The sequence below is a fragment of the Anomalospiza imberbis genome, chromosome 11, assembly GCF_031753505.1.
Source record: "Anomalospiza imberbis isolate Cuckoo-Finch-1a 21T00152 chromosome 11, ASM3175350v1, whole genome shotgun sequence".
Classification (NCBI taxonomy): domain Eukaryota; kingdom Metazoa; phylum Chordata; class Aves; order Passeriformes; family Viduidae; genus Anomalospiza; species Anomalospiza imberbis.
In genome coordinates this window covers 21,504,575-21,525,278 of record NC_089691.1, presented here as the reverse complement: position 1 = coordinate 21,525,278, position 20,704 = coordinate 21,504,575, and the positions used below count along the sequence as shown (strand labels likewise).

At 47.4% G+C, this 20,704-nt stretch overlaps 1 protein-coding gene across 1 annotated transcript; it reads right to left on the bottom strand.

The window, feature by feature from the left end:
- Positions 1-2,030: 2,030 nt before the first annotated feature.
- Positions 2,031-19,959, bottom strand: LRRN1 (leucine rich repeat neuronal 1). Its single transcript, XM_068202346.1, has 2 exons — positions 19,733-19,959; positions 2,031-4,971 (listed from the first exon to the last, which is right to left on the bottom strand). The coding sequence occupies exon 2, from the start codon at positions 4,736-4,738 to the stop codon at positions 2,588-2,590; it is 2,151 nt and encodes a 716-aa protein (XP_068058447.1). The 5' UTR covers positions 4,739-4,971; positions 19,733-19,959; the 3' UTR covers positions 2,031-2,587.
- Positions 19,960-20,704: the final 745 nt, after the last annotated feature.

The window sequence follows — 20,704 nt, the reverse complement described above, 5'->3', positions numbered from 1 at the left end:
TTGTTTGGAGTCAAGGATGGGAGCTGGGGACAGAGGGAGGAAGAGCAGGATGGCTGTTTTGGAGGGCAGCCCCATGCACAGGTCACCTTATGGTCCCTGAGGAAGTGACACCTTGGACCCAAAGTGCTGTGTTCTTCCACCAGTTTGGTGGGAGGTTCAGGTAGAGCTGTGTGATCCTGGGAAAATGCTGCAGGAAGCTGAGGAGATGATGCAAAAGGGGCCTTGCTTTGCACCTTCTGACACCTGCTCAATTAATTATTTTCCAAAGACAATTTTATGATGACATGCAAGCTGGAAGCCAACATTCTGTGGCCAACCTTGTCCTCGGTGTCCTTTTCTCTGGCTAAAGTAGAGTGAATCTTTTGCTGCAGAACAGATCTTGGTTTAATTCACTGTGCCTGCAGCTTTAAGGTTAGAACAGAATATAGACCAGATGATAATTATTCCTCTGAAGCTTTTCTGGAGAAGGCAGCATGGGGGAATGCTCCATTTACATTGAAAACAAATCCAGGAGAAGGTGATGAAGAAATGTTTTCACCATGTTTCTTCTCCATGATCAAAAGACACTAGCCTAACCCCAACATCTAATTGTCACATGATTAAAAATGTATGAGATCTCCTGAAGAAAGAAAAGATTGTGTGTAGCAGCACAAATACTTGATTGAAATGCATAATTAATACCTTCACTCAGCCTCATGTGGAAACACAAGACCAACAGAGCAGGTTGTCCAAGGGATGGATGGATAAGTTTTTGTACCAAGGCAGTTGATTAGTGAAACAGTGCTGGTAACTTTGCACTTTCAGGCAAGGAAAAAGAACTTTGAGGCTTATCTGTAAATTATAAGGGGTCTTGGGGATATTTGAGAAACCAATGAGTTAAAAAACCTCACACAGCCCCAGGCACATCCCTTATTTGAACAATTAATTTTTACTTACCAAGAACTTTTTTGGCGTGTAAAAATATGTAACAATTGCACACTGGAAGTGGTGATAAAGTGTAGAAAATGCTGTGCTTGTTGCTGAGGGGTGTAGTGTGATGTGGCCACGTGTTCCCCAGAGCCCACCCTGCTCTTGATTCGCGTGCAGAACTTCCAGGGATTCAGAAAAGACAACGCACAACGCTTCCATAGGTTCAACTGTAAATGATGCCTTTATATTGTACCCAGTGCACACAGAACACTGCTGCTCTCTTTCACCACAGTCATTCAGGAAAATACTCAGAATACGGATTAATTTTAAGCCTGTAAAAAAATACAGTTCAGTATTGGACCAAAGGTAACTGTCTTGGTACTTTTAATTTCTGCTTTTGGAGGAACATTAATCCAAATGAGTTTCTTTTCAAGTATATTTCAAGAATCAACTGGTTTATTTCAGTTTGGTAGCACTGAGTTTTTTTTTTTTGTCCTAACTGATGGTAATGACAGCTAAATGTCAGCTTCATTTCTATCTTAGCTCAAAATACAAACAGAAAAGTATACAAAAAGGAAAATGTCCTGTTACACCCTGTGAGTTCTTCTTGGTGTGTACCCTATGCCAAACAGTTTTGACTCTGCATGTGACTCTCAGTCCAAAAGCCATGCTGAGACATTTTTCTCAATAAATTATTTTCCATATTTTGCCTCTAGTGCAGAGAAAACACTGCTATTAACATAAATGCATAAAAAACCTGAACCTGGAACTTCATTTCATCAAGAAAAAACCCCCATGATATTTTTATATAACATTTTGGATATATTTTATGTCAAAACATGATCACCAGTCAAACTAGTGACATCTAAACCCAATGCATTATTGTGACTTCTAAATTAAAAACATCAGAACAAAACTAAATTTATTATAGCTCTGCCTTCATTAAACACCGTGTGTTGGTGATTTAAACACAACAAAACTCTAGTAATTCTTCAAAAGTGTCTACTAAATAGAAGAAAAAGAATAAGAACAATTAACATTTAGTCTGTTACATTAAAAAATTGTTTGTACTTATTCCTATTGCCTGTTAGCTTTACCTAAGCCTTCAACTACTACAAAAATAATAAAAAAGAAAACTCATTGCTGAAAGTCAAAAACATTCAAATCAGTTGATACAACATTACAGTACAGTCAACTAACATCATTCAGGGTCTCCTTTTCTCAGGGTAGAGTCCTCAGACCAGGGTCACAAACCTAGTTCACTGCAGGTCCAAAACTGAGGGTTGGCTCGGTGCGATCCTGCCCCGCGATGGCTTCGGGACACCGGGGCCGGCGGCGTCGGAACCGCGGGCTCGCCCAGCCTCTCCTTCTTTTTATTCAGCACTGGAGTTAGGACAGTGTTAAGTTTAGCACAATAACTAAAAAAAAAAAAAAAAACCCAAAAAAACAAAAAAGAAAAAAAAAATAAACAGAGAATTGGAAGCTAGGTGAAGCTGCCATTTGTGTCAACCCATTGCGATACGCTATACTAAAAAATCCTGAAATATCCACCTGTCCTCACCGCTCTGCCACGGACTAGCAAAGTCAAAAATACAAAAGTCTTCAACTCGTCGTTTTTGCAGAATAAAGCAAAAAAGTCTTTGTGCTCCTTACTACCAGAAGCAAAATATCCTCTGAGTTACCACATGTAATAGCTTCTGGATGTGTCGACTTGGGTCGGCTTGGTCTCTGCAGAGCCATCCTTGTCTTTTTCACTGTCACCTTCCCAGAGATTAATAAGTGGAGGGTAGAGCTCGTTCAGGGGGATTGAAGAGGTCTTTTGCATATATTTTTTCAATGAGTGGTGGTAGTTTTTCCTCTTAAACCTTTTTGCGATATAAACAGAGACGGAGGCGAGGCTGATGACAGCAAACATGGATCCCATCACCGCTGCCAGGGCCGTGCTGGTTTCCTGGTCGGAAATATCCAGCGCAAAAGCCGCGTTTTTGGTTGTGACGTTGACACAGGATCTCTGCGTTTGCTGATGGATGTTGGACACTGTCAGACACACTTCATAATCTGTAGAGGGTTGTAAATGTGTGAGGTTGTATTCGTGGACATCCACCGGGACCCTGGCGGTGTAGGTGATGTGAGGGTTGTCAATCTTCATCGTGGCTGATGACCATTTTAAATTGGATGTCATGACGTTGGAGTTGACTTTCCAAGAAACCAGGATGGAATGGGACTCGGCTTGTTTAACGTAGATCTTCAGAACCTGGGTGCCATCCAGGAGCGTCCCGTTCACCCGGATGGTGGCGACCCTCGTGTCAGCCCCTTCTATGTTTTGAGCGACGCAGGTGTATCTCCCGGAGTCCTCAACCTGGATGTTGGAGATTTCCAAGGTGCCCTCACTGCTCAGCTTGTATTTGTCAGAGAGGCTTTCCACGGTGACTTTATTGCCCAGAGGGGTGACCCAGTAGATTTCTGGCTCAGGTTCTGCCATGGCCCGGCAATCTAAAAACACCGTCATGCCGATGTCCAGGTTTAAGTGATTGGGAAAGGTCTCGTGAGAGATCATTGGAAGACATTGTTCGTTTGAATCCTGTATCAGCACTTCCTTCACCTGCTGCCCCCGGTATTCTGGAGGCATAGCACAGAACATGGAGAGAGGCTCCATGAAGCGGATGTTGGTTTTGTTGGAGTTGATCCAGTGGATGACGCAGTCGCACCTGAGCGGGTTGCTGTGGATGCTGATCTCACGCAGGTTTGGGAGGGACTCCACTGTCTTTTGGTAGACTGCATTCAAGGCATTGTTGTTGAGCATCAGGCTCTCCAGGGCAGGGACGTTGCGGAACGCCAGGCGATGGATGTAAGACAGCTTTGGGTTGTTGGTGGCTTCCAGCTTTGTGAGCTCAGGCAGGTTGTCCAGTGCGTACCTATCGACAGACACGAGTTCTCCCATGTTGTTGATCCCAAGCTCTTTCAATCTGAGCATGTTTTTAAAATCCCCTTCTTGAATTTTATGAATTGGATTTTTGTTGAGATCCAGGAATTTTAAATTGGGAACTTTCTCAAGTGCAAGCTGAGGAACTTTCACCAACTTGTTGTCATAAAAAGAAAGACTTTCCAGACTATCCAAGCCTACCAATGCATTGCCAGGAATGTCTGTGAGGTACATACCTGCCAAAACTAGACTCCTTAAGTTTGAGAGTGGTTTGAAATTCATATCAAGTATTCCAATCACTGGGTTTTCTCCAATCATGAGAATCTCTAAGTTGGGAGTAGAATCAAACCAACGGCTGTCAATAACCTTTAATTTGTTGGAGTTGAGGTGTAATCTCAGAAGATTTTTCAGGCCAGAGAATGCGTTTGCAGAAATGCTGCTGATCTGGTTGTGATTTATGTAGAGCTCCTGCAGATTGCAGAGGTCTTGCAGGCAGTAGTCAGTCATCTCTGTGATCTGGTTCTCCTCCAGGTGCAAAGTTGTAAGCTGAGTGAGGTTGGAGAGCCCCACATCTCTGATACTTGTGAAGTTATTTTGTGAAAAATCCAATTCTGTTAAATTAAAGAGCTGTTGGAGTTCGTCTGTGGTCTTTGCAATGTTGTTGCTTTGTAACAGAAGGACTTGAGTGTCACTGGAGAGGTTGCTGGGGATTTTTGTTAACCGGAGGTCGTTGCAGTCAACTGTGGTGGCTTCCCTGTAGGTTGACTGTGGTGTAAACCAGGGCCTGATTTCACAGACACAAAGCTGTGGACACTCGCTGCTCTGTATGGAAGACTCAGTTAATGAATTCATTAACAATTCTAGCACCAACTGGCACACAGTTAAAACAACTCTAACCTTTGCCATGCTGGCCAGCGAGGGGGTTCAGCTCCCCAGCCCCCTAAAATCCCCACGGAGGAAGAGCGTGATCCCCTATCAGGCAGAAAACGTAAAGCTTGATGTTTAAGGTGAAAGGCTTGAACATCCAGAAAGGTGAAAGATGATTTTCTGAGTTTAATGAAGTTAAGAAATGTTCTGAAGACTCCCAGCTGCTCCTCAGTGTTTTAGAATCTTCTGTAAATCCGTGCCTGAAGACGGTCCTGAAAGCAGATTAGGGTATATGTTATGCTCAGCTCATATATAGCTCATCTATTATTTAGTTTCTTCAACATTTGAAAGAAAATATCTGAAAACAATCATTATTTTAACAGTAATCTCTTACAAAAATCCCAATCTGGTGTAGCTAAATTATGTAGGGTTTGGAACTCTCTCCTTCTTGGGGTTAACATGAGAAATCTCTCTGAGTGAATTACCTAAAAATGAAACTTTGGGATGGATACCTTTCAGATTTACCCTGCAGGAGTAGTCTGAATGGCCTGGGAATGCTGAGGGTGGAGGATGTGCTGGTGAGCACAGCGGGGTCTCAGACGAGCGTCAATGCCCAATCCCTGTCCCCAGGGCTTGGATTTCAGGCGTGTGGAATTAAGGCTCAGGAAGCTGCTGGTTTAGAAGTTTGAAGCTAAATGCTTATGAACTTTGCCAAAATTTATCCGAGCTAATCGAATCTGTTCCAGATAACAGCTTAGATTTAATCCAGCTCAGCACCAAACAATAACAGTAAATTTGATTAAATGAATATACTGCCCTTATTTCAGCTCTTTGTACTGCATTGTGATTGTATGAACTGTTCACCACAGTTCCAAATTGCTGTGTAAGCCCCACATTTCTATCTGCTTAGCCTGAAGTTGTTCATGCAAGAGTGCATTTAAATTAACCCAGCTGTGTCCAGGCACCTTAGAACATCTGGTGTATCATGAGGATTTGAACACATATTCCAGGAAAATCTCCGAGTAAAATATTTCTCCTCTTCCCTTCATCAGAAATTCACTCTGGTGAGTGCAGTTGAGACTTCTCAAACAAAAGGTTTGGATTTTTATGTAACTAAAATAATCAGGTTGTGCTGTGTGGTCTCCCCATCCCTGGAAGTGTCCAAGGCCAGGTCAGATGGGGCTTGGAGCAATCTGGGATAGTGGAAGGTGGCAGGGGTGGCACTGGATGGGCTTTAAGGTCCCTCCCAACCCAAACCACTCTGTGACTCTGTGATATCTGAGAGAACTCAGTGATGAAATCACATCTTTTCCAATTAGAATGTAGCAAAGCTTCAGCCAAGTCACAGCCCACAAAAGATGGTTCTATATAAAATAATAAAACTAAATACAGCTTCTAAAATAGGTTTAAAATACTCCTCTGGATAGTGGTGACAGGAATCCCATTTGTGCAACGCTCACTTCTAAATCTGATCATATTAAATAATGAAATTACCATGTTTTATTTCAGATTACGATGTAGTGGTGTAGGTAGAACACACCCAACAGCAATTTTATTATTTATTTTTATATTGTTATTCTGTGGTTGTGCTTTGGAGGAAGGGGAAGAGGAGTGGGACCCAGAATACATTTGACCCTGTTCAGTCAGATTTTCTCTCTGGTAGCTGAGACTTGAATGAGAGCTGAGCAGACTCTGCTGGAGGGGGGAAAACCAACTGTGGGACCAACATTCCTTCCCAAATAACTTCCAAATGATGGAAGAATTGACTAAGACTGTATTAAAAAGTAAATCCCAATGGCACCGTGACAGCAGGGGATGTGTTAGCGTGGAGTGATGAGGAGGCTGGCGTAGCTGAGCTCTGCTGACTCTGATGGATGCTTCCCTCCACAGCAACACATTTGTAGCTGACCCAAGCCAGCCAGTTCTAGGAAAATTGATGGCATCTGAAGTTTAATTGATTTAATTGCAGATTTTCAAATGGCAGCATTTTGCAGTGAATGATGCAGGCGGTGCTTTCCCCCAGTCACAATCCCAGGCAGGTACAGGAGGGGCCCTGAGGGCTGTCCCCTCACACAGGGACGTCCCTGCTCCTGCTCTGCACCTGGCCCAGGGCAGGGGCACCAAAAAGGGAGCATTGCCCCCAAAATTCCTGCCTGTGGAAGTTCTCCTGCAGCTTCTCAGTGGATGAAGAGAAGGGAGTTGGAGCCTTACAAAGCTGAGGGCCCTAATGATGTTCTACTACTGCTTTAGCCCTGATGTAGCTGTATGAATCATGTAATGCTTTAGAAACCAAACTGCCTGAAAAACACTTCAAAGGTTCTTTTAAAATATGTAGGAGCATGTCTAGATGTTGCAAAAAAAAAAAATCAAATTCGATCTTTCTTTGTTGAATATTTATATCCTCTTACTTGCACGTTACAGTTATTGTTCATCCTTGCTAAGAAGGCATTTGTGGGTTTATTGACCGGAGTTCTGGGTTTATGATCACTGTAAATATATGATTTTACAAGTTCCTAGTGGCTTGTTCTCTTCTGTAGCTATTTTCTACTGCAAATGGATTTAATTTTATTTAACTGCAAATTTAGAAACAACCCACACATTGCTTTCCTCAGTCTCTCTCAGCCCAGGGCATGGATGAAGCTGGAAATGAAATTCCAGGGTAATAAAGAGCGAATTCTTAGCAGCCCCGTGTGCCCCAGCAGGAGGGACAACCCAAGGCATGGGCTTTGGTTTTTAGCTACCTGTGGTGTGTAAAACCCCATCCACAGCCCTGACCATAGCTACAGCAGAGCAGCCACCAAAAGCCATCCCTCTGCCCAGGATTCTCAGCTTTCCAGTCTTTGCAGCACTGGCAGGACTGATCCCAGACACCTCTGCAACGTTTGGTGTCGCAGATACTGAGGGTGTGAAGGAAAGCTTTTAGCATTCCCTGCCTTCCCTCTCATTTGTTAGATTCATATTTTCTGCTGTTCCAACCCACAACAGCAGTTGTAACAGCTGGTAACTTGATATCAGCAGAAATAATGGCTAATTTTATGTGAGAGATATGGAGGGAATTATTTTACTCTGAGCTAATTAAATGCATTTTCCATGGCACTGCTCAGTACCCAGTGCAGAAAAAAAAGCCACATTTCTGTCACCAGCAAACCCACAGCAGCTGCCCTGGGGTGCTGGCTTGTTCCTGTTCCCTGAGGGCAGAAACAGGAGCATCATTCCTGTCTGCCATGGGGAGGTCTAACGCTTCCCTTTCCACCTATGTTCTGAAGGATGGTTAATACTGAGAATTTGTTTGGCCTAAGAAATCACGAGGGTGGGTGTTTGGTTATGGAGTAGAAGATCCTTCATTTCAGTTTTCCTTGGAAAGGGGATGGGTGGGAAGAGGTGTGCCCTGGCAGCCACGGCCTGCCTGGTGGCTCCTAAAGAGTGAGGTTGGGTGGGTGATCGGAAGAAAAAGTACATTTAAACCTCCTGTGCAGGAAGATGAAAATATGAAGGGACAAGCATGAAAGAAACTGTTCATTAAAAGTGTTCACAGTTAACCTGTCAACTAAAAAGAACAGCCATTAAACATTTTTGCTTGGTAATAGGAAAACAAAGTGTTGTCACTTCCCTGACAACTGTATTAATGGTCACTATTAAAATTCGCTGAAAAGAGCAACAATCCTGTTTGCACATGGATATCTGGGTGCATTTTGAAACAGTGATGCTGCCACAGCAAATCCTCCCTCCCCACAGTTAGGTGGCTCATCCTTGAAGAATTTCTTTTGTATTGCAGTAGCATCAGCCCAGATTTTGGTCAGCAGCCACCTGCACTGAGTGTGCCCAGGTAAAAGTTGGAGGGATCAGATACACAAAGAAATTACCTCAGGCTAAGACAAGCAATTTATTCTGCAGTTGCTGAGAGCCAGAAGCACACACTGATCTCTCGTTCCTCCCCTCTTTCCCAGGCTGAGCCTCAGTACCTGAGCTGTGTGCTGGAAAATTGTCTGTTCTGCTAACGACTCGTGCAGCTCCTGCCTTCCATCAGCACCAGGAAAACCTGTCCTGGCTGCTGCAGCCTGGGCCGGGTGGGGCAGCAGGGGAATGCAGGTGGGACAGCCCTGCCCAGGCACCTGGAGCAGGGTTAGTGCCAGCTAGGAGAACTGGGGGGGCTTTAGGTGGTCTCGGGGTCCGGGTGTCGAGGTGACCCCAAGGGTGTAAAAGTCCTCGTTTCCCAACCCGTGCAGCCAAAGAAGGAGTCTGGATGCGCAGGGTCGGCTTCTCAAGGTTGTTTATTTTCCCTTATCTAGAACATTCTCTCTCTGCCCTGCTGAGCTCTGTCCAGCAGGTCGGCCATGGCATTCTGTCTGCCCTCAGGGCGGTGTTCACATTTTATACCAAAAACTCCGTGTGCCATGTTTGCAATAACGTGCCAATGTCTGTCATTGATGTTGGGCAGTGTGTCTGTGCCTTAAACCAACAGAAAAGTGTCACCATCACAGCAAGACATGGAGGGCAAGGAGAAGGAGAAGAAGGTCAGGACATGCCCAAATTCCTCCATCTTGCCCCCTGAATGCCATTCTAAAAGCCCCAAAATTCTACTTTTCCACCCTGTGTTAATCCAGTTATCACACTACTCAAACCCTTGTGGCTTGTAATTCCTCACACAGAGTTGGCAGCTTTTCCCACAGGCTAAAATGGAAGCCACAGGTGTTTTTGACTTGGTGCCAAGGTCTCCGAGCCCCTGCCAGGGTCTCGAGGCAGCCAGGGCAGCCAGAGGGGTGTGCTGGGTTCTGACATCGTGGAAATGGGAGATGGAATTCAGACTGGGAGCAGTACAGATCCAGGCCCTGCTGTGTCCCTGAGGAACGGGCAGGAACTGATGCCCAGAAGCTCCAGCTGAGCATGAGGCAGAACTTCCCTGTGCACTGACCACACACTGAACACACTGTCCAGAGAGGGGCTGGAGTCTCCTCCCTGGGGGTATTCCAGACCCATCTGGACACAATCCTGTGCTCTGGGATGGCCCTGCTGGAGCAGGGAGGTGGCACCAGATGTCCCTTCCAGCCTGACCCGTTCTCTGACTCTGTGAAGAGCCTCTTGGGAGAGGGGACCTTCAGCTGGAGGTTGGGCTGGCAAAGGAGCTCTGGATGCTGGAAGCCTCACTGGAGGCGAGGGAGCCCACAGGGAGCTCAGGCTGGGATCACTGCAGGCTGGTTAAGGCAGCTGGGCAAGCTTAAGGAAAGGGTTTTGTGCGTGTTGGAGGTAAAACCTGCCCTGCCCTGCCCTTCAGCAGGGCCCCTGCAGCTGTGCATCCCCATTTTCCTGGATAAAACAGGGATTGGTGCCCTGCTCAGCTGAGCCTGCGCCTCGGGCCAGGCTTTAGGAGGGAGAGGCACTGAAACAGGAGCAGCCTCTAAACCCCAGCTGTAAGCTCGACACTAAACCCAGTCTAAAAGCAGGTTGCTAAAGTCAGGCTTGCTCCAGTCAAGAGCATCAGTGACCTTGTACATCCTAGAGAAAGAGAACTTGGAGTTTAATAACCAGGACATTTGCAGCCAACTCACAGAATGGGCTCCTTTCCCAGGAATTAAATTTACAAGGGCAATCCTGTGTATTTAGAAAAATATTGAGGAATAATGCTTGATAATAAGCCTTTTATAGTGTGGTTTTTAAAGTCTCCAGTGTCATCAGGAAATAAGCTATTTACAGGTCTGAATTGTGAAAAATAGAGAAAAATCAAGCTGAAAATGATGACAGTTGAAGGAGCTTGAAAAAAATCTGAACGTGGGAGCTGGGTATTAAAAGGAAATACAGAAACAAGGGCCCGTAGGACATGTAATAATGGTATAAAGCCTCAAAACACATCTTCAGGGATTTATAATATTAAAGTTTTGAAGGTTCTTTTCCTTGCAAATAATGCCTACTTTTTCTTCTCATCTGTACACACATTCCATCAAAATAAGGTCTGTGTTTTATTTTGGGGAAAGCTCTGGTGAGAAGGCGATTTGCTGTATCTCGAGACAACCTTAGCATACTTTATCTGTGTTCTTTTGAAAAATACTACTCTTATCTCCACCAAAGAACTGCGAAGAGCATCCTATTCATAAGGTCTGCGCTGCAGAAACAGCATATTACAGCTTGGAAATTTGTAATTTATTGGAGCTTATTCTTAAGACTCGCATCTGATACAGTATTTTTCATTAAAATATTGAAGTAAATTTGCAGGAGGGGGAAAAATGGTTTTCATTCACAGACTGCTCTGGAGGGCAAGGGGCTGGATCCCCTGCAGGGAGCAGCCACTGGGTATTGATGGCCCATCAAATCCACCATAGAATTGGTGGCATTAACCAGTCATATTAGAAACATCAGGAATAACAAGGGCTTGCCAAACAGTGGGCTGTCAAATTATAGAGGGTATTTGCTTTAGGAAAGAAAAACCTCATAACCTTCATGGCCTTGAAACCTGAAAGGTGAGATGTGTTTGTGCAGCAGGAATATTCTTATGCTGGGAACACAAATTATTATCAGCTTTCTTACTGCGTTTCTCTTCATGAATGATTTTGGGACAACATAGGCTGTTCTGTTGTCCAGGACTAGTTTTTATGTCCTGCTGAAAGGGTTTGATGTGAAGGCAAAGCTTTGATTCCATTTGATGCAGAAGAATCCCATCTGTGACCGTTGTTCTGGTTCCACATCATCACCAGAGGAAGCTGCTTGGTTAGATCAGCATTTCTGAGAGTCAACCCATTCCAGTGCCAGGTTAAGATCCAGGACCCTGAGCCCTTCCTTGCAGCTCTTCCCTTCTCCCTGCCCTGCAGGTGGAGGGCAAACCCCTGGGGTGTGCTTTCCTTTCCCCCTCACACACCCTAACCCATCCCCAGCCCTCTCTCCATTTTAATGCAAGGGAGAATTGAAACCTAATTGGTTTTAGTACAGTATCTAGAATTTCCAGAGCATAACTAATTTGGGAAACCTCTTCCAACTACTTTTTGCATGTTGTGTATCTGCTGGCTGACGAACGAAAGAGGACCAAAGGTAGAGGAATTGGCTTCTTACCATATTTAAAGAGTAGAAAGGGATTGAGTCGTGGCATATTTGGGATCTCAGAACCACGTGGAAGGAGCTGAGCATCTTTGTAACCCACGGGGGCACCTCCCTCCCGAGGATTTCATACAGAGCAGCTCAGAAAATCTCTGCTTCTTACCATCTATCAAAATCAGCACAATTCAAACAAAAACCTAAAAAAAATGAAAGAGGACAAAGGGCTTGAAGAGATTGGGTTGGATTTTGGAGTAGAATTCCCTTTTTGTGTTTTGACCACTCTGAGAGCCAAGGAGCTTGGCCAGTGGAAGCAAAGTGTTAATAAAAACAAAAGAAGGAGCACACAAGGAATATTTTTAGCCAGGAGAAACAGGGATGCCAGAACTCCAGAGGATTTTCCTGAAGTAACAGAAAATCCTTTTCGCTGACTGGCTTCTGGCAGTGTGATTATTTTGCTTCCTACACAGTTCTAGATCAAACTCCAGTTTTGTGAGTCACTCAGGATCCCCCACAGTTGGGAAAGACCCCGGCGTGTACGTGGCTGTTACTACCACAGAGGATGCCAAAAAACCCTGTGCTGCAAACGGTGCCTGATAAATCCCAACCAGAATGAGTCAGGAGCTCTGGAGGTATTTATAAATCAACACAATGGTGCTGGCTGTAGGGAATGCATAAGGCTTGTTATTAAAAATTATATGTGCATGGAGCTTCAATTGCTTATCTTCAATTCTTCAATCAAGGAAAAAAGTTCTTTTTCTGGTCCTCATTACACTCTGTTTTGATAATTCTGTTTCCTGTGGCTGTAGTGTGTGTTAGCATTTCAATTATTAGTGATTAAGTATTAAACTGTATTTTACTATTAGCCTAGATCTATATCTACACAGTTTGTACATGTAGTGTGCTGACACAGACTTTAGCCCTTAGAACAAAACAGACTTTTATTGATTTTTTTCCCTGAGTTTTATGCTTACAAAATCCAATTCTCTGTTTCTGAGCTATATATATATTTAAATGTTAATAAACCCATATATTGAGTTGGCTGATATGGGAAGATCTGATAGGAAAGACTGTGAGCATACCACTAACAAAATAAATGGATTTAGCATGGGAGGTGCTGAGATATAATAGAAAGACAAAGATCTGGAACTCAACCAAGCTGGGAAGGGACAGAACTAATTCCATTAAGTGGCCACAGATTTGGGTTTGGAACTGCTCTGAACCAAGGCTTTACTCTGACCTGAGAAAAAGGCTCTTTTCTCTCTCTCCAGTTCCACTGCTGTATCCCATAACCCTCCCCCTTTCCACGAGTCTTTCTGCACTTCTGCCACATGAAATTCGTGTTCCCCCCACCACTGTTTCATTCCAAAATCATTTAGGGAGCACTGCCATGTGATCAGGACAGGAAAGCTCGGTCAGCTGGGTGTGAAACCCCCACAGCCTGGATTTAGCCATCTCCCTTGATCTCATGTATCACCTGAACTCTGCTGCTCTGCTCCATGCAGAAAACAGTTTTGCTTTGAGACGTTCATGACGTTAAGAAAGAGAAAATGCATCCTATTTAATGTACTGTGTGTTTAAGAACAGGCTACAAACTGTCCCTTGAGCTTCAGTCCTCAGGCTGGTCAGGGCCACATCCCTGGTTTTCCATGGATTGTTTTTCTCATCAGTGCTTGCAAAACACAGAGGTACTAAAATTTCCGCCTGTTGCAGAAAGGAGGTTTTTTCCTCTCAAAATTTTAAGTTGTTGGTGTTTTATAGATAAAATCTTTACCTAATTACAGTGATTAATTTGGGCATGATAATGCTTAATTTGTATTAACCAGACTTGTTGCACTTAAAGGGGGCAGAAAGAGAAAGGAAAACAGATTTGTCAATGAACTTAGAAAAAACACTGACCTGGTTTTACTTGGTGCCTTTTACTATAATGAACCCATTTTAAAGACCCATTTTCAAGCAGCAATTAAAAAACTTCATTTTTGCAACTGCTTGTTCACCTATGGCTAAGATAAGTTATTTTTCAATGCATTTGCAAGTCACTGGTGGCTCTCTGGAACTATCAATATTTACTCTATTTCTGTTAGAATGATGGATCATTTGTAATTTAAAAATTTAACAAGGCCAATCAGTAGCTCATCTGCATCCCAGTAATTGTATGCAGCACATTAGCAAGGTATGAATTTATTAGATAGTTTTGGACTTGCTTAATCATATAAATGATATGATGCATGAAATAACAGAAAAGTAAGGATTCATTATATAAATGATAAACATTTTCAAATTACAAAAAGACAATCCATGATTAGACTGTTATTTTATTAAAACAAGGTAAAATGTTATTCTACCAAACTCTGGACAAGCTCAGGGATTCTCTCTGAATAACTTTCAGGTGTTTTGTAGCAGTTCCTTAGGATGTGATCTGTCAGACTCCAGGGCGGAGAAGGAAGCCAGGGAACATCTCCCATGAGCTTAACCAGCCACATGGCTTCTCCAGACAGGAGTGTTCTCCTTAGAACAGGATAAAACAAGGAGCAGTGACCTCAGGTGAAACTCTGCAGTGGCAGGGCTGGAGCTCTGGCTTATCTGCATTGCCACACGGGGAGCTTCTTTCACTTGGAAAAGCTTTTGTTGAGCATGGAGAAATCTGGTTTGGGTCTCAGCCCCACCATGTAAGGTGTGTGTTTCTGAAATGTGTGTGTGGAAGCAGAGCTCGTGTTTCTGGCAGGTGATCCCCAATCCATCCCAGTCCAGGTGCCAGACCCATCCCTGCACCTTCCCCCGTCCCAGGCTCAGCTGCGCTGCTCTTCCATCCCGCACCTGCCTTTGCCACCCCCTGCCTGTCACAAACCAAGCCCTTTGGGGTGAAGCCAGTGGCTCCCAGCTGAGCTCAGGGGTGGAAGTGCCCCTGCAGCCCCAGGAGTCCTTTGGGAGTCCCCCCTGGAGTGCCAGGGAGCCGGGCTGCACTGGGGCAGCGCTGGCTCCCAGCACCGCGGTGCAGAACGGGCTGTGGGCGCCTCTGGAGTGTGAAGAGACCCCCACCCCGAAACCTGCCTGGGGCTCTGCTCCCTTCCAGGGCCAGAACAGCTCTCCCACAGCAGCAGGGTGGGGGCTGCGCCTGCCCAGCACTGGTGGGGAGCAGCCACCCCAGAGCTGAGACTCCGGCCAGGCAAACCCTGCCAGGTACCTTCGGGGGGGCTTGGCTTCCAAAAGCCCTTGGCTCTCCTGCTCTAATGCAAGCTGACAGATGCCCAAATTGCTGGAATCACCAGAGTTAGTTAAATTAAATACCTGGAAATGAGATGCTGACTGACAACCTCTGAAATTTCTAACTAAAACCCCCAAGTAAGGTTTGCCTCTGAGTTCAGCTGCTTCAGCTTGGGAATTGTTCAGGGAAAATACTGCCCTGTGTGACCACTGAGGGCTAGAGGGCAGCACCTCAGGAGAGAAAATTATGTAGCAAGGCTGCTGTACCCAATAAAATAAGGTTAAGAGCTGTTTCTCCTGGCACTTTTATAACTTCAGTGCATTCTCACTACAGCACCCTGTTCAATATTTCAGGCTCGTTACTTAAACTTGCTTTCCCTTGTTGTTCTGTTAGTTAAAAAGGCAAGAAAAAGGCAATACTCCACTGCAAATACTCGATCTTTAGAAACTGTGCTCCAGGTAAAAACCAGGTCCTGTTCTTTTAATAATTCAGCCAGATGGAATGTCAGGGAAACACTGCCTTATAACACCAAATTAAGGTCTTACGACATAGAAAGAGAGGTTATAAAAATATTTTACAGGAGAAATTAAGAGCAAAGACTAATTCTTGTCTCACTGATACCACAGACTTATCCTGCCTTCACCAGGGTGAGAATTAGGCCAATCCAAAATAGGCCAATCCAGTATTTTTCTTCAGTGCCATACACAGAAAAAGGAAAGATGACATCTAAAGAGCAAAACAAAATTTGAATAAAGTTGCAGGGTTTGAAGCAGCAAAGAATAAGAGTGGGGTTCGGAAGAACTTTCAGCTGGGGAGCTCTCAGCCCTCCATGGAGGCGTGTACAGCTCTGACCTTACAGAGTCCATTTAGTGAAGAACTTAATTGCTCAGCTGCAGGAAAAGAGTGAGACTGGTAAAGTCTTTGAGTAACTCAGGCACACCTGCAGTGAGTGTTTCTTATCAAAGTGGTCCTGTGAGTTCCCTGCGCAGAACTCAGGCCCTCCAAATCTTAGAGAAACACCATTATTTAATAATTAATGACAAACCAACAAAACCAGTTCCTAAGCCAGCTCTTTGATTTTCTCTGCTCTTGCCCATCTTTCCTCCCACATGTTAATTGCAGAGACAAAACAGAGTATGGGAGTATTTGTAGTGGGTTTTCTTGGATTTCTGTTCTGGCATGGGGCTCTGGCTGCTTCCCACCTCTCCCCTCTCCCAGGAGCCCTCCAGGAACTGCCAACCCTCCTAACAGAGTCAGCAGAAAAACCATCCCAGCTCCAAAGTCCCTTTTGTGTAGAACTCACAAATGATTTTGGGAAAGATGTGTTTAAGGCCTGACTCTGTTAATGGCTTAACTGCTCTGGAGCACAACCTGGAATTCTCGGTTCCTGGGAGCATCATGGGTCTCCAGGCTGGCAGTTCCAGCTGGAAGGGGCTGCAGGAATCAGCCGTGCTGGGCTGAAACGCAGGCTTGCTGTCCACGAGCCTTATACAAACAGAGAGGAGGAGGAGGGCTGCATTTATGTGCTTCCAAAAACTTTACATAGATTTTCTTCAGTTCTGTGTCTACAAAATGTCTGCCAGGAAAAAAATCTGGAGCTTGGCAGGATGAAGCCTCACACGTGTATTGTTCGTGTAACTATGGTAACCTACAAATGCCACCAGTGTTTCCATTTCATACACAAATGAGGGGACAGCTGTGGGGACCACATGTCTGCCAATGGAATAATATATGTGAACTAGGATGGCTTGGTCAGAAAATTACAACTCATCTATATTAATCAGGGCTTCAAAGAACAGGCGCCTCCGTGGTGACAAAGTGCACAGGAAGACAGAGGGATTTTTATTTTGGAAAATTTTGGCTCCTCTGTAAATATTTGCAGCATCTTGCTACTTTGCTGGTTGAAAAATGAACTAAAATAAATACTTTTCAACCAGAGCTGTTCTATAAACATCACTTAACTCTTCTCCTTGGGTTTTGTTTGTTTGGGGTTTTTTTCTGATACCTGATCCTGGTCTGAGCCTGACACAAAGCCAGACCTGGGACCAAACAAGTCACTCACCTGGGGGAGGAGCAGCTCCGAAAGAGACAGAAATAATGTGGCTCAGAGCTTTGTGAACAAAGTCCCCATTTTTACTCATTGCTATCATTAACAGAAACAAGAGCTTCAAAAGATTAATGAGATAAACTAAAAAAATATTTAAAAAATATTGTTTAAATGTGGATGAGTCTCTATCATCCCTAACAACAACAAAAAGAAATCTGCAGACCCAATAATGCAAATTAATCCCCTTTCCAGTGAATATTAAGCTATGCAGGCTGCAGTAGCAGCAATACTTGACCGCTGCTGTGATTCATCCAAGGTGTTTTCAGTGTCCCTCCAAAGAAAGCCGCGGAGCAGGGATGTGCCGCCCTCCTTGGCAGCAGCAGCCAGGCAGCAGCCGGATGCAGCAGGAATCCAGCACGCCGATTAGGAAAAGTTTTCCCTGCCTTCTGCAGTGCCACGCTACTGTATCGGTGTGAAACAAAGGCTGCAGCATCCCCTCCTCCGCCCGCGGCACCGAGCTGGGCACCCGGCACCAGGGGGATTTAGGAATGAGCGATGCTAATGGTGATGAGAGCTTAACCACTGCTTGTTGAAATTATCCCATTGGCTCCACGAGCTGGAACCAAACACACACAGAGAATTATGGAATTGCAGACTGGTTTGGGTTGGGAGGGTCCTTCAAGATCATCCAGTGCCACCCCCTGCCATGGCAGGGACACCTCCCCCTGTCCCAAGGTGTTCCAAGCCTCAGTGTCCAACCTGGCCTTGGGCACTGCCAGGGATCCAGGGGCAGTGACAGCTTCTCTGGGCACCCTGTGCCAGGGCTGTTCCCTGTGAGGTCAGACTGAACAGAAGTTTCTTTTTTCAGCCTGAATTTGGACGGGCTCAGCATTATTTATGGCAGTTAAAAAAGGTCCTTCACAGTTCACGTGAGAAGTTGTTATCCTTCTATAGTTGTCCAACTTAATGCAAAATCCTGTTTCCTTTGATGATCAGTAGTGTTATCGTGTCTGTTCTAGGTAAATGGAACAGACTTTATGGTCATTACAATAACTGGTCTAAGAAAGTCCAAAATGCCTACTGGGAGAGATAATTTTATATGGGCTACATAAAATGTTGTGCAGATAACTTTTAACTGCCAAGGTAAAAGTTAAACTGGAGCTCTTGTCCCGGAGCAGTGGCACAACAGAGGCTGCAGAGCAGGGGGACAGGGACCCCAGGGGCTGTGCCCTGGCCCAGGGCTGAGAGCAGAACCATCCTGGCTCTCCTCACTACTCCTGTCTGGGAAGCTTCGTGCACTGCTTTGTCCCTCTCAGTATGTCCGCCGTTAATTTAAATTCCGACTTGCAAGACTTTGGGACTCAGTTTGGTCGGATCCTTTGGACAACAGCAGGACTGATGCTGGGTGTGCCCTCGGTCATTCAAAGCTCTGTGATCTCCCTGTGGGTACATCTGAGCTATTGGCCAGAACAGGTTTATGATCTTCAGAAATACGGGTCTCCTTTTATAGGGACCCTGTAAGTCTGTAAGGAAAAGACTTAAAGGTTTCCAAACTAGTTTTTATTGAAGGGGCTCGTTACTTGGGAGCTATCGCACAGCTCCAGGACAGGAACAGAAGCACCCTGCGTGTGATCTTTCACCTTTGGACAACATTATTGCCTACTTTGAGTTTAATTCTGCTGCTTTCCCTGAAATGGTGGGAGATGCGCCCCGAGCCAGCACTGGGGGAGAGAATAACTTGGGGGAGAGCGAGAATCGCAGGCGAACATCTGTTGTGCGGCCCCGGCAGGGCTGAGCCGCTGGCACAATGCGCCTCGCTCCTGTCCCTCCTCTCGCAGGGAACGGGGGCCGGCCCCGCGCTCAAAGGGCCTTTTGACAGGGGCGACAAAGGGGCGGCAGCGGGGCCGGTCCCTTTGTCCGCCCGCGGCCGCCAGACCTGGGGCTAGGGACCGCCGGTCCCGGGGCAAAGAGCTGCCGCTGCCCCGCGCCTCTCCCCGCACCTCTGGGGCAACAGACTTCCGAAAGAGCCCTCCCGAAGGGCAGGTGCGCTGCAGCAGGGACCCGGGGAGCATCCCTCGCCCGCCCCGCTCTCTCCCGTGGCCGGTCCCGCAGCCCCCGGGCGCGGAGCGGCCGCTCCGCCCGCAGCGCCCCGCGCACAAAGCCGCGGCCGCGGGAGGAGGGCGGCGGAGCCGCGGCCCCGCTCACACTGCGCCTTTATGCCGCTTTCTGAAGGGCCATTGTCACACTGAAGGCTCCTTGTCTCCTCGCATTCCTCCGGGTGAATGGATGAGGCAGGACATCTGCCGGGATCCGCTCCCATTCGCATGCAAATGGGGGACGCGGGCAGCGCTGCCGCACCGCCGGCCCCGCGCCCACCGCCGGCACCCGGGACCGGCGATTCCCCCCCCAGGAATCCCCGATTTACCGCAAACCGGCCCGGGGAGCAGCGGAGCACCCGAGAGAGAGGAGGAGGAGGAGAGCGATGCTGCAGCCGAAACCCCGCAGCCCCGGAGGTGCGAGGCGGCCGCAGCCCCGGGGCGGTCCCGGCGCGGTGCGGAGCCACCGAAACCCCGCAGCCCGCGGGGACTCCCCCGGGGGGCACCGGGGGCGCGCCCGCCACCGCAAACTTTGCTCTGTCCCCGGGCCGCACCGCACATCACCGCATCGCAGCGCACATCCCCGCAGCCCGGAGCGGAGCCCTTGCACCCGCGGCGCTCCCGCAGCCTCCGCTCCCTCCCCCGAGCCCGGCGGACGCACTCACCGCCGGCCGGGCGCTGCCGCGGTCGTCCCCCGGGGCTGCACATCCGCTGCTGCCGCCGCGGTCCCAGCGCGCCGGGATGCGGGGAGCGATGGATGGAGGGATGGATGGAGGGATGGATGGAGGGATGGATGGAGGGATGGAGCGGTCCCTCCGTGCCTGCTGCCCGCCCCCAGGACCGCGGGAGCGGCGGCGCGGTGCCGGTGCCGGTGCGCGGTGCCGCCCGCTCTGAGCCGCCGCCGGCGCGCACCTGGGAAGGCGCCGCGGGTCAGCTGACGGGCCGCGCTCCCATTGGCTGCTCCGCGCGCGGCACCGGCTGCGGGGGCGGGGCGAGACATGGCCCCGCCCCCGGCCCCGCCCCCGCGCGGCCCCGCCCCCGGCCTCGGTGTGCGCCCGGGGCTGCCGCGGGCATGGTTCGGATCCCGGGGAGCATCCCTTCCTTCCTTCGGATCCCGGGGAGCATCCCTTCCTTCCTTCGGATCCCGGGGAGCATCCCTTCCTTCCTTCGGATCCAGCGGAGCATCCCTTCCTTCCTTCGGATCCAGCAGAGCATCCCTTCCTTCCTTCGGATCCCGGGGAGCATCCCTTCCTTCCTTCGGATCCCGGGGAGCATCCCTTCCTTCCTTCGGATCCCGGGGAGCATCCCTTCCTTCCTTTGGATCCAGGGGAGCATCCCTTCCTTCCTTCGGATCCAGCAGAGCATCCCTTCCTTCCTTCGGATCCCGGGGAGCATCCCTTCCTTCCTTCGGATCCCGGGGAGCATCCCTTCCTTCCTTCGGATCCAGCGGAGCATCCCTTCCTTCCTTCGGATCCCGGGGAGCATCCCTTCCTTCCTTCGGATCCCGGGGAGCATCCCTTCCTTCCTTCGGATCCAGCAGAGCATCCCTTCCTTCCTTCGGATCCAGGGGAGCATCCCTTCCTTCCTTCGGATCCAGCAGAGCATCCCTTCCTTCCTTCCTTCCTTCCTTCCTTCAG

Bases quoted from the DNA above. Each gene is read 5' to 3' on its own strand.
- LRRN1 (XM_068202346.1), bottom strand. From the start codon at position 4,738: ATGGCAAAGGTTAGAGTTGTTTTAACTGTGTGCCAGTTGGTGCTAGAA.